Raw genomic sequence first — 15,000 nt, 5'->3', positions numbered from 1 at the left:
CTCGGGTATGTAATATAAATAAATAATAATACAAGTAAAGAACAAATGAAATGGGATGTTTATATAGTTTATTACACTTAACACGTGTACATGTATATACGGCACTTAAATAATCAATTTGTTTTCTGTACAAAATGCTGATTCAATATACTTAATAATATATTATCTAGTCAGCCACTGTATCAATGTCAAAAATAATGATATTGGACTATAGAGCCTATCTATACATTCTAGCATTGGACAGCTCGTCCATGATAGCAATCCAGACTTGCAATTTCAGCTAAATAAAACAAAAAAGGTATATCTTTTTTGTTTTCCTTTCTTTTAAATAAATTTTAAAAAACGCCAGTTATTGCCCTTTCATTGTTCTCATTTTGAAACCGTAAATTATTAATTTCTCCATCTTGCGTTATTATTTAATTTGGTACATGCATTACGTGCCATGTTGAACAGAACAACGAAAGCAATATAGCCCCTCCCTTCCTGATCCCTTCCAACAAACACAACCTTCCTCCACTCCCAAAAAATAACAACCCAAAACACAACAAACAAAAAGATACAAAAATAATTGATTTCACTAGATTTAAAATTATAAACAACGAAATGCAGCACCGCGCATTCATAATTCACTAGTATTCGACTGTAAACTAGAAATGAATAGAAACTGTACAATGCGTTTCACAATGAGACCCACGGTTCACAAAGAATAGCTTACTTTGACGCGGAAAACACTGTTTGGCGAGACCTAATAAATGTCAGCAGAGGTCGAAATTGATTGAAACCTGTGCCGGACATTCGGTCCGGTAAAAGCTATAAATTCTGCCGGCCTGTATCATAACCTGCCGGACCAAATATGAAAACCTTAAACTAGTCTGTGAATATAACAGTAAAATGATTGTCGATCCGACAAGACAACAAGTCAGCAAAAATCGCCCGGCCTGTGGCGAGGTTGATCGGAGAAAACTGCTCGGAACGGAAATATTTCGACCCCTGAGTCAGTAGCAATTTGAGGATGAGCAAGCAAGCAGTTATAAAACATACTTCCATACATCCCAAGAGTAATTCCAGCCAGTGCTCCACAACTGGTGTAACAAAGGCCGTGGTATGTGCTATCCTGTCTGTGAGATGGTGCATATAAAAAAAAAAACTTGCTGCTAATCGAAAAAAAGAGTAGCCCATGAATGGCGACAGCGGGTTTCCTTTGTCAATAACTTTGTGGTCCTTAACCATATGTCTGACGCCATATAACCGTAATTAAATGTGTTTAGTGCGTCGTTAAATAAAACATTTCCTTCCTTCCTTCCGAAGAGTAATTTGTTGATGAAGTATTTTAATTTTAATCAGAACAAACATAATAATATTATTTTCATTTTAATCAGATTAAACATGTCTATCATGCCTATATCCAAGGTCGGGGGCGGTGTGTGTGTGTGTGTGTGTGTGTGTGTGTGTGTGTGTGTGTGTGTGTGTGTGTGTGTGATTCAAGTTGATTTAAGTTGATTTTCATGCTTATACCCAAGTATGATGCAAGCACGTTCTCCTGGTCACACATTTGCAGCTATCTGGGGATATTTTTTTTCAGAACAGTAGATTAATGGTTAGATATTTGTGGGAAGGAAGGAAAAGAAAGACATGTTTTATTTAACGACGCACTCAACACATTTTATTTACGGTTATATGGCGTCAGACGTATGGTTAAGGACCACACATATTTTGAGAGGAAACCCGCTGTCGCCACATAGGCTACTCTTTTACGACAGGCAGCAAGGGATCTTTTATTTGCGCTTCCCACAGGCAGGATAGCACAAACCATGGCCTTTGTTGAACCAGTTATGGATCACTGGTCGGTGCAAGTGGTTTACACCTACCCATTGAGCCTTGCGGAGCACTCACTCAGGGTTTGGAGTCGGTATCTGGATTAAAAATCCCATGCCTCGACTGGGATCCGAACCCAGTACCTACCAGCCTGTAGACCGATGGCCTGCCACGACGCCACCGAGGCCGGTTGGGAAGGAAGGAAGGAAATGTTTTATTTAACAACGCACTCAACACATTTTATTTACGGTTATATGGCGTCGGACATATGGTTAAGGACCACACAGATATTGAGGGAGGAAACCCGCTGTCGCCACTTCATGGGCTATTATCAGCAAGGGATATTTTACATGCACCATCCCATAGACAGGATAACACATACCACGGCCTTTGATATACCAGTGGTGGTGCACTGGCTGGAGACCAGTCGATGTAGTGTTATTACCTCTCCCAACTGTGCCGTAAAAGGTTCCAGGCCTTTGAAAATTGTGAGAGCGATAGTTTCGTTCGCGCGTCGTTCGCGTAACCAATTTTGTTTGTTGTTCGCGCATTGAATTTATGACATCATTTACATGATAATGATGGGCTGCGTAAAAACGAAATGGGTTACCTGAATTTGTTTTTGCGTAACCAATAAATCGATTACGCAAATTTTCAATTCCCACTGTGGCTAGGAGCCGGTACCGTGCTGCGAAGCCAGTACCTATCAGCTGTAATTCCGATGGCTTAACCAGCGCGCTAATGGAATATTTTTAGGTGTTGTTTTTTTCAAAGTTGCAATCTCTTATCCTCATGTGGTAACATTGTTCATGACCAGTGGTTCTTTTATAACGTGTAAAAGTGCGTGTTTGTGCGTGTGTAGGGGGCAGGGGGCAGGGGTGGGGGATATCTACTGTAAGCAACTTACACAAAAATTCATTACTATTTTTGTCAAGTAACATATATTTTAGACAGTAGATAACAAATTGAAAAATCGCACGTCAGAGAAAGACAGTTATACTGGCTGGACTATTCTACATGGTCAAATATTTTTAAAACGTTTTTTTTTTTTGGTTTTTTTTTTGGTCTATTTTTTGGTGGGAAAGGGGGTGAAAGAATAAGTTATAAAAATTATCGGGGATCATATGAAAATCACTGTATCGTTTTTTCACAAATCTATTCTAAATGTTACAATGTTAAAGACGGCAGCTTTACAAGAGTATTACTTTTGTCTTTAAAAAACCCATAAAAATGTTGGAATATTTTAACAGTCAATCGTATTCACAAATCTGTTTTAAATGTTCAAATATTAATTACTGCGGCTGTAAAATTATTTTTGTCTTCTTTGAAAGAACAAGGTATAAAAATGGGCGACCATGATAACACATCTATCGTCGTTACAAATTAAAGCCAACACAGTCGAACACCGTTGTATCGAAATTAACAGAAGGAAAAGAAAAACCCTTCGAGTTACCCGAGATCCGACAAAAAACTTGAATGACGTACAACACTGCATATACACAACAACGTGTAACCATTAAAGTAGAAACATTACGTTGCATTATTCCTGACAAACTGCAGACCAATAAAGGACAGCAACAATTTGTCAGTCTAAAACGAAAACAAATAAAATATTCCACTAAAACAGAGGCACAAAATAAAAGATCCTATTACTTGTCAAATAAAGGTTAATTTATTAGGGTGCAAACACTGCTTCATTATATTCAGTGATGGTAATGGTATAAGACAATGCATAGAACAAATGCACACCCGGTTTTTATTTAAGTCTACAATGATATATAAAAAGTACCAAATGCATTTAATATCCATGACTGTTAGAAATAGTCATCGATTATTTAAACGTAATTAGCATATTATGATTGTGCAGACTTTTTCTGTGTCATATACAAAGAAAATCCAATAACAATGTATAACAGCAATTGACGGAAATGGTTCAAACATAAAGTAGCCTGTCTAAAGCGGCAACCTATCTTACGTTAATCCGCACCTGCGACGTCACACTATAAATTACTTTACAAGACTCTCAGCTGAGAACAATGCAATTTGAAAACAAACTTGTGTTCAGGTCAGGGATTCAAACCCACACGTGACTGAACTTGTACACTGTAAACAAGAACAAAGCTGTAGCCCACACTGCCTAACACGGGTCTGACAATGTTCTGTATTAAAACTAAAAGTCATACTTATATAAATATCCACTGAGCTCTGTCTTGTACACATTTAGATTTCTCTAATCAGTTATGGGAATTGACAGTCTTCCTACAGGCCAAGTAACGAAGGATGTATCGTCCCGAGAATTGGCAGTCCTCCTACAGGCCAAGTAACGAAGGATGTATCGTCCTGGGAATTGACAGTCCTCCTACAGACCAAGTAACGAAGGATGTATCGTGCTGGAAATTAACAGTCCTCCTACAGTCCAGGTATCGAAGGATGTATCGTCCTGGGAATTGACAGTGTTCCTACAGGCCAAGTAACGAAGGATGTATCGTCCTACGAAGGATGTATCGTCCTGGGAATTGACAGTGCTCCTACAGGCCAAGTAATGAAGGATGTATCGTCCTGGGAATTGACAGTGCTCCTACAGGCCAAGTAACGAAGGATGTATCGTCCTGGGAATTGACAGTCCTCCTACAGACCAAGTAACGAAGGATGTATCGTCCTGGGAATTGACAGTGCTCCTACGGGCCAGGTAGCGAAGGATGTATCGTCCTGGGAATTGACAGTCCAACTACAGGCCAGGTAACGAAGGATGTATCGTTCTGGGAATTGACAGTGCTCCTACAGGCCAAGCAACGAAGGATGTATCGTCCTGGGAATTGACAGTCCAACGACAGGCCAGGTAACGAAGGATGTATCGTCCTAGGAATTGACAGTACTCCTACAGGCCAGGTAGCGAAGGATGTATCGACCTGCGAATTGGGGAGTCCTCCAACAGACAAAGTATCGAATGATGTCATCGTCCTGGGACCTGGCAGTCCTCGTAGAAGCAAAACACCTGATAATATGATTCATGGAAGCATTCATATCAGTAGAAAAACTTATTTTGACCCCGTCGTGAGCAGAGATACTATTTTGAAAACGTTAATGGCTTTATAATTCATAATCCCTTTAGTCAGCATTCATTGCAATGCCCAGTGCACCACGACTGGTATATCAAAAGGCCGTGGTATGTGCTATCCTGTCTGTAGGATGGTGCATATGAAAGATCCCTTGATACTAATAGGAAAATGTAATGGGTTTCCTCTCTAAATGTACCAAATGTTGACATCCAGTAAATCAATGTGTTCTAGTGGTGTCGTTAAACAAAATAAACTTGTTCATCGCAATGCGTTAAGCATCAAGCGGAAGGTTTCTGTAAAGACACATGTACTGGTATTCAGCTTAGAGAAAACATTATCTGTAAGTACGTCTTGCTAGAGAATTCATCTTAATGGGGTGGTGGTGGTGGTGGTGGTGGGGGGGGGGGGGGGGCTCCTCTTAAAGGCAACTCGCCTACGTGACCATACAGAGCGTAGTCTAGACGTAACTAGAGCGAACTCAGGTTAGAGTTATTTCGTTCTACAAGTCACTCGGAATGGAAGTAACTTGATTTAAGCCGCGGTCACACTGTCATGGATCAGGACGCCGGGTTAGCCACGGATACGATCCGCCATCATTCGTGACAATCCGTTGTGGTCCGTACTAAACTGTACCGATCCTTAGTGATCCGTAACGACCGGTAGCGACCCGTAGCGCTCCTCGTTGTTCAACTAACCCCTATCCTTAATAATCCTTCGTTTATACGTCGAAAACCGTAGTTAAACCGTGGTGCATCCGTAGAGGACCGCGGATAGACCACTATCTGGGGTCATCCACGAGGTTTTCATCCGTCGTGGATCCGGCCAGACGATCCTTGTCAGTGTGACCGGGGCTTTAGACCTGACACAGCTAAGAGATTGCTCAACATATTGATACGACATTATAGTGTAATTCATTCTAGTGACTCAGCTTAGTGATATCTCAGCCTTAGGTTAACATTTTAGATATAACATTATCTAGTCTATAGGCAACTACTCATTCTAGTGATAACTCAGCCTAGAGATGTATCAGTTTCGACACAACGCTGAGTAGTTTTACGATAACTCATAACAGTATTCTAAACAGTACTGTGTAGTCTAGAGATAACAGCCTAGAGATACTTAGCCTAGTGTTAAAAATGGCATTATCTAGTCTAGTGAAAACTCAATCTAAAGATACCCAGTTTTTAAAATATCAATGTCTTGTCAGGAAATGTATTTGTCACCGAGATATCTCGGTTTAGAAATAACACAGGCTAGCCTAATGCAGGCTAGATTTAACTCAACGCCTAGATACATCTCTGTTTGGAAATAACCGAGTTTAGTCTAGACAGTAAATCAAGCCTAGAAATATCTCCGTTTAGAAACTCACTCTAGTCTAGACGGTAACTGAGCTTAGAGATATTACTGTTTAGAAATAACTGTCTAGTAAAAGCGGCAAATCAGCCTAGATGCCTCAGTTTAGAGGTTAAATCGGTTTGAGGGATTATATTTGTCCAAAGGTAAATCTTCTGGAAGATAAATCAGTTTGGCTACCAGACACTGCACACAGCCCGTACATCCATGAAAAAAACACGACTTCCTTCTCTCCATCATCTTCGTCTAAAGAATCACACAATAACAAGCTGTCATTGTCTGAATTTATTTATTTTTAATTTGCAGCTGTGTATGGACTCTTCTAACCCGAGGCAACATCACCTCCACGTAAACACACTTGACAACGTCCGTATTGGTGAAACGTTTTACGAATATCGTGTCTGTACCCATTAAGATTTAGCTATAGAGACAATTCCTGGAAACTGTTTACGAACATCATGACTGTACTCATCAAGACTTGGTTTATAGAGACAATTCCTGGACACTGTTTACGAATATTGTGACTGTACCCATTAATATTTAGCTATAGAGACAATTCCTGGAAACTTTACAAACATCATGGCTGTACCCATTAAGACTTGGTTATAGAGACAATTCCTAGAAACTGTTTACGAACATCATGACTGTACTCATCAAGACTTGGTTATAGAGACAATTCCTAGAAACTGTTTACGAACATTATGACTGCACTCATCAAGACTTGGTTATAGAAACAATTCCTGAAACTGTTTACGAACATCATGACTGTACTCATCAAGACTTGGTTATAGAAACAATTCCTGGAAACTGTTTACGAACATCATGACTGTACTCATCAAGACTTGGTTATAGAGACAATTCCTGAAAACTGTTTACGAATATCGTGACTGTACTCCATTAAGACTTGGCTATGGAGACAATTCCTGGAACCGTCTACGAACATCATGACTCATCCGATTAAGACTTGGCTATGGAGATAATTCCTGGAAACCGTCTACGAGTATCGTATCTGTCCCTTTACGGTGTGGCTAGTGAAACATTTCCCTCGAACTGAAACCTCACGTGGCCCTCAAGAGTTCTGATATGATGGCGGACCACAAAAGCAGAAGAACAAGTCCTGAAGCGTCTGAAGCCCGGAGTGAACTCATCCCAGACGATCTTCTTCCAGAACTCCCTATAATCATTGCATCGTTGTCCTTCTCAGTCCCTGAAACAAATGACTCAATTATATAGATGAACAGAAGCAGGGCGGTGTGTGCACGGGGGGTGCTCTAGTCCTACCAATAATTCAGAATCAATAATATTATTGGTAGTATATCTTAAGGCAGAGATGAATTTTACTTGTAGAATGCAGAAAATAGCATTTCAGAATATTTAGTTTTCGATATGTTATGGGCGTGCCTGAGAAGAACAGAGATAACTAAAATACCATTTATCCTGCAATTGCTATACATATTGTCAAGATACAATGATATCACTGACCAAAATATAGTTTTGTGGACGGAACAAGCTATGCTCCGAAAAGGAATGACATATTTTTCAAAGTTATTACTTGTTTTTGGGGGGGTTTTCAGTTGATTATTTTGATTTTTAATAAAGGTTTTGCAGACAATGTTTAATTTAAAAATAAGAAAGAAATTGTTGGTATTTAAGAACTAATTTGTTTCAGTGTATGGACATTCTAAGCGACAAGGCATTTAACACGGGTGGATTTACTACTGTGGAAAATGGTAAAGTTATGAAATAAAATCAGCTCATTTCTTAATTTGTTTCGTTTTATGTGGATTGCAGGATACATAAAGTAACTGGTTACTGTCTTAAAATATCGGCTTTATCTTGCACAGCTTCAATGGCGCAGACCACTCGACAATTTATTTTTACTTTATTTTAAAAAAAAATTGTTTCACGACACCACTGGAGCACATTGATTAATTAATCATGGGCTATTGGATGTCAAACATTTGGTATTTCTCGAAGTCGTCTCGTAGTCGTAGTCACCAAAGGAAACCTGCTACATTTTTCCAAATGCAGCAAGGGATCTTTTAAATGCATTTTGTCATAGACAGAAAAACACATACAACGGCCTTTGTCCAGTTGTAGTGCACTGGTTGGAACGAGAAAAAATCCCCAATCAGCTAAATGGATCCCCTGAGGTGGTTCGATCCTGCGACGCAAGCACCTCAAGCGAGCACTCAACCGACTGAGCTAAACCCCGCCCCGCCACTCGACAAAGACTTGCGACGTTCGCCATTCTAACATTCGATGGATAAAGCCGATATCTTCAGTAACAAGTATATATATATATATATATATATATATATATATATATATATATATATATACACGTAATAATGTATAATTATATATATAGGCAACGGATACAGGTGGGGATATTGCCCCCAGTTCTAAAACGTATGCACTGGCCCTTCCCAGATGAAAAACGAATAAAAATATAATTAATCACAAGCCTTGCGACGTTCGCCATTCTAACATTCGATGGATGAAGCCGATATCTTAAGACAGTAACAAGTTATTCTCTTCTCTCTCTCTCTCTCTCTCTCTCTTTCTCTCTCTCTCTCTCTCTCTCTCTGTCCGTGTGTGTGCGTGTGCGTGTGCGTGCGTGTGTGTGTGTGTGTGTAATAATGTACAATTATAATATATGTGTAGGCAACGGATACAATTGGGGATATTGCCCCCAGTTCTGAAACGTATGTACTGGCCCTTCCCGGATGAAAGGCGAATAAAAATACAATTACTCCACGATGAACGGATGGACAGATATACCAAAAATACTATATATGCAATAAAGTGTTAATAATGTACAATTATATACATAGGCGCTGGAAATATGAGATAAGGGGTGGGGATATTGTTACCAAGTCTGAAGAGTATGCACTGCCCCTCCCCAGTTAAAAAAAAACCCCACCCTATGTCGCTGGCATCTTCTATGTTATACGTTTACTGAGGTATTAGAGGTTCTATAAACTCTAACGGAACGTGCTAAAATACTGACCTCGCTTAACGTTCGATGTTCCAGCTGAAAAACAAAAATGAAACATTTACTTGTTCGTTCAAATAGACTGAAAATACATGCTAGTGAACAGATTGGTATATACAAAGATTTTTTTAAATGCCTTCATTACAAAACTCGTGCACATTTTTTATTCCATTCTATTCATTATAAAACAGACTACATTACTCACAAATATATGTTAAACACAATGTTTTGTTGTTGTTTTTTTCTCCTTTTTTGGGGGGGGGGGGAGGGAGTGGGTGGGTGGTGAGGGAGAGGTGTAAGATGCTGCTTTGACAGTTTATATTTAATAATGTTGTCAAAGATGAATATTATTGGAAAGAAATGTAGAAACATTAGGTCTGCCATCACGTTCAGTATCTACAGGTAGTTCTACAAACTGTTTGACTGCCCCTCGAACCATCAATAATTTATGTTCAACGTTTATTTTCTTTATCGTCTCGACATTTTCGGAAACAATGTGCAAGTTATATAACTAGTTTGGAAGGTAATACCTAAAAGCTATCAACCACTCGTATCTGTGGAGACATGAACATTCTAAACCTCCAGGTCCAAGTCTCCCCATGGCTTATTTCTGACAAACAGTTCCATGTCTACTTAAAGACACCGACCCCAGTTATTAAACACTGAAAGCTATTTTCAACTATTACATAGAGAATAATACATGAGTGGCCGTTAGATACCATTTATCTCACAACGAGTTGTGAGATAAATAGTAACTAACGGACACGAATGTATTATTCTATTTCTTACATATCCTAAAAACCAGGTTTTAAGAAAATTTTAACATATTTTTCGACTAAACGTTATTTACAGCCGTTGCACTTACGCGTCACAGACCCATGATTGTCAGGTTAACTATACGTCACAATGTAATCGAATTCCATCGTGTAGTTTTCGTTGGACGTACATCAGTGGTGACCTGGTCATCACCTAGGAACAGCCAGTTGTATGTCTTGAAATGGTTAATAACAACTATGTGTTATGAAAACTAACGCATGGTGTTCTCACCAACGGTGTGTGAAAACTTTCAACTTAACTTTTCCTTCCTAATTGTAAAGAGAAGATATATTAAAATGGAATTTATGGGAAAACGTTTAGAAATAACGTGCTCGTAACGTGTTTTATTTCAAAGACATATCTAAGGAGATCTTTGGGCTGAGATCAGTTGCCGTCTAAACATTTGGTCATATCATTAGGCACGATTTGATCGAGTCGAGTATTATTTTTACACGAGATGGTGGAAACGCCTTCATATTTCGTTCTTCCACCTCGGGGCATTAAACATCCAAATAATATCGTGTTTCGGGTTGCACATCTGTGTCGGGGGTCGGTGGGTGTGTGTGTGTGGGGGGGGGGGGTGCGTAGTTCAGTGGTACAGCGCTCGCCTGATGCACGATCGATCTAGGATCGATCCCCGTCGGTGGGCCCATTGGGCTATTTCTCGTTCCAGCCAGTGATACACAACTGGTGTAACATAGGCCATGGTATGTACTATCCTGTCTGTTGGATGGCGCATATAAAAGATTCCGTGAAGTGGCGACAGCGGGTTTCATCTCTCAGTATCTGTGTGGTCCTTAACCATATGTCCGACGCCATATAACAGTAAATAAAATGTGTTGAGTGCGTCGTTAAATAAAACACTTCCTTCCTTTATCAAAGGCAGTTCTTTACACTGTCTAATGGAAAGTAAATATAAAAGATCCCTTTCTGTTTTGCTTCATAACAGATATATCACTGGCAGTGGTATGTACTGTCCTGTCTATAGGAAAGTACATATAAAAATCCCTTACTGTTTTGTCATTAGGATTGGGGTATTTTGGCGGTAGCAGGTTTCCTCTCTCTCTCTCTCTCTCTCTCTCTCTCTCTCTCTCTCTCTCTCTCTCTCTCTCTCTCTCTCTCTCTCTCTCTCTCTCTCTCTCTCTCTCTCTCTCTCTCTCTCTCTCTCTCTCTATCGGCCGAATGTCGAAATAATCATATTTTAGACACCAAATTGATCAAGTTTCAAATGTGCTGAGGTGTCGTTCTATATATTGGGTCAAATGCACGAAACCAGTGTTTTTTATAAACGCAGGTTTTACACATTATAAATATACTCCTCAAAAACAGTAGGGGAACTTGAAATATTAATGTTAATATTAACTATTAGACCGAACATACGTTTTGACCTCAGACATCCTAGTAAAGAACGTCCAGGGCCCCGTTCCACGAAGCTATCTTAGCACTACTATCGTCGTTAATACCTACCATCGCAACCTTAATTTTTGTCTACGATCGCTAGCCCGTTCCACGACGCGGCGTAGCTTACTATCGTCGTATATTACTGTGAAAATTTACAATAGGTACGAGGCAGTAGTAAGCCACTAACGTGGATGTCAAATGGCAATTAGATGATGATTTGACAATTTTGTAAGAAAGATACTAACTTATTGTGTAAAAATAGACCTAATATACACCAAATACTTTTTTTTATGAAACTCGGCGTTCGATGAAAAACATTCCAGACCATACGTCTTTGACACGAAAATACGGGAGATAACTCTCATGTCTTATGCATTCGGCAATTTTCGCTTAGCACACAAACTGACAAAATTACTTCATGGATGTCCGATACCAATGAATACATCTAAGATGCTCCGAAAAGTCGGTAACCAATTAATTATTTAACTAATTCGTACGTCTTCGTAAAGAATATTTTAATTATTAAAGGGGCACTTACGACTACCGTAAGGTTGCTTTGTGGAACGGTTGTAAAATTCACCGTAAGTCACTACAATTAACCTTAGCTACAATTCTTTCGTGGAACGGGGCCCTGGTCTGTTTATCAACACACCGAAACACATTCCATAGTTTGCACGTGCATCACGCAGTTGCCCCGTACACGTGCGTGGGGTTTCATTCTCGATTTTGACAATTTCCAGGAAGGTCGATTAATCACTGTGGAACATTATTTCTGTCAATCTTTTTCATTCTGTTGATCATACAGTCGTTATTGTTTTGTTTTCAGTCAACTTTCAAATTTCACTTCTGACCCCAATCGTCCTTTAAGATCTTTGATGGTCATAAAACCTACTGTAATACTGAACTACCGGTTGTAATGTTTCCCAATTAATTCACTATTATCATATAACCATTCCCCACAGCTAGTATACCTTACAATTTTGGCAAGTGTAAATTCTTATTATTACCCCTAATTTTTTGAAGAGTATACATGTAGTTACACACGTGTAAAGGCAACGTCACACGACACGAGAAACTCGTACAAAAATAGCCAATTGCAGAGCAATCGCTGATATCATAATGGTTGTCATGTTACAATCGACTATTCGTCTAGCTATTCTCGTGCAAGGCACTCGTGTCGTTTGGCGTCGTCGCCTTAAGACAACAACAAGCTTCGTAAAACTGTCCTATATTCTGTTCCTTCTCTGAATGCAAAACATAAACATAGGAAGAAAAAATGCCGTATTGTATATATATATATATAGTTTAAGCTACAACAGTATTTCTGTTAGAAACTAGCGCTGTGTGACTTTTTGAATCCTGAATCAGTATTCACTGTTCAATCCCAAATCCTTGAGACGAATCCCATGGATCCAAATTTATTATACACGTCATATTTACAGATATTTTAATTTCTCAAGCACTTAGATAACACGCTACAGGAATGTCTATAAATGTGCTGATGTTGGGAAGGAAGTGTTTCGTTCTGTCGAATGTCACCGTGTCTTAGAGGGATGCATGTCATGTTGACATCAATGTCAATGAAATAGGCTGCTTTATCTTTCAAGTCTGCTTTCAAATGAGATGGTGGTAACTTAATATTGATATTCTCCGATCTTAGCTATACTTAGGCACGACTAACAATTTATCTTTGATTCTCGATGCAAGCAAAATCCGACACTTTGTTTTATGCAAAGTTAAATTTTCTTTTGTTTAACGACACCACTGGAGCACATTGATTTATTAATCATCGGCTATTGGATGTCAACTATTTGGTAATTCGGAGACGTAGTAATACGAAGAAATCCGCTACATTTTTCCTAACGCAGTACGTAATCTTTTATATTCACCTTCCCATAGACAGGAAAGCACATACCACGGACTTTGACCAGTTGTGGTGCACTGGTTTGAACGAGAAAAAAAAAACGATCAGATGAATGGATCCACCAAGGTGGTTCGATCCTGCGACGCAAGCACCTCAAGCGAGCACTCAATTGACTGAGCTAAATCCCGCACCTTGTTGTATGGAAGTATGAACTGAAATAGTTGTACACTTTCTGAGTACTCACTACACGCTTAACGTGGGTTTCTTTCCCAGTTCATACTTGCATCAATTAAAACTCTATGTGTTCAATTTTCACTTAAATCGCGGATTATCATGGAACCCACAAGGAGAAATCGGGGTTTAGATGGTATATAGCATGTTGTCGTTCGCCTGCCCCAAGTTCAGCCAGCAAACGTTTCGATAACCTTTTGCAAACTAGTTGATTGGTTCTCAACGTGGCCATATGGTTTATCGTGAAGCGCACAAACCAGTCAGCGGACGTTTTTCCGCTCGGTCTGACTAAACGCAGCTCTGGGCCCGTGCTTATAAAACTTTTATAGAAAGAAGTGTTTTATTTAACGACGCACTCAACACATTTTATTTACGGTTATATGGCGTCAGACATATGGTTAAGGACCACACACATTTTTTTTAGAGGAAACCCGCTGTCGCCACATAGGCTACTCTTTTTTACGACAGGCAGCAAGGGATCTTTTATTTGCGCTCCCCACAGGCAGGATAGCACAAACCATGGCCTTTGTTGAACCAGTTATGGATCACTGGTCGGTGCAAGTGGTTTACACCTACCCATTGAGCCTTGCGGAGCACTCACTCAGGGTTTGGAGTCGGTATCTGGATTAAAAATCCCATGCCTCGACTGGGATCCGAACCCAGTACCTACCAGCCTGTAGACCGATGGCCTGCCACGACGCCACCGAGGCCGGTAAAAAAAACTTTTATAGAGTCCAGTCTCAATCTCAAATGACGTCACACGCAGACAATTTGTATGGCCTTGTCAAGACATTAGAAAGAAAGAAATGTTTTATTTAACGACGCACTCGACACATTTTAGTTACGGTTATATGGCGTCAGATATATGGTTAAGAACCACACAGAAATTGAGAGAGGAAACCCGCTGTCGCCACTTCATGGGCTACTCTTTTCTATTAGCAGCAAGGAATCTTTTATAAGCACCATCCCACAGACAGGATAGCACATACCATGGCCTTTGATATGCCAGTCCCTGGGTGTGGACAGTAATCATATTGTGACATCAATATCAGTGGACCATCTTCGTCGTAGAAGAATGCCCCACCTCACAGAGTCCCTGGGTGTGGACAGTAATCATATTGTGACATCAATATCAGTGGACCATCTTCGTCGTAGAAGAATGCCCCACCTCACAGAGTCCCTGGGTGTGGACAGTAATCATATTGTGACATCAATATCAGTGGACCATCTTCGTCGTAGAAGAATGCCCCACCTCACAGAGTCCCTGGGTGTGGACAGTAATCATATTGTGACATCATTATCAGTGGACCATCTTCGTCGTAGAAGAATGCCCCACCTCACAGAGTCCCTGGGTGTGGACAGTAATCATATTGTGACATCATTATCAGTGGACCATCTTCGTCGTAGAAGAATGCCCCACCTCACAGAGTCCCTGGGTGTGGACAGTAATCATATTGTGACAT

At 39.9% G+C, this 15,000-nt stretch overlaps 1 protein-coding gene across 1 annotated transcript in view; it reads right to left on the bottom strand.

The window, feature by feature from the left end:
* Positions 1-6,499: 6,499 nt before the first annotated feature.
* Positions 6,500-15,000, bottom strand: part of LOC121387098 (immunoglobulin heavy variable 1-18-like) — a 22,528-nt gene continuing 14,027 nt past the window's right edge. Inside the window, exons 3-4 of the mRNA XM_041518123.1 lie at positions 9,241-9,264; positions 6,500-7,434 (exon numbers count right to left, since the gene is read on the bottom strand). Coding sequence (XP_041374057.1) covers positions 7,286-7,434; positions 9,241-9,264 — 173 coding nt within the window. The 3' untranslated portion in view covers positions 6,500-7,285. The remainder of the gene's footprint in view (positions 7,435-9,240; positions 9,265-15,000) is intronic.

This window comes from Gigantopelta aegis, chromosome 2, assembly GCF_016097555.1.
Source record: "Gigantopelta aegis isolate Gae_Host chromosome 2, Gae_host_genome, whole genome shotgun sequence".
Classification (NCBI taxonomy): domain Eukaryota; kingdom Metazoa; phylum Mollusca; class Gastropoda; order Neomphalida; family Peltospiridae; genus Gigantopelta; species Gigantopelta aegis.
The sequence above is the reverse complement of the archived record's forward strand: the minus strand, read 5'-3'. Positions and strand labels throughout refer to the sequence as shown.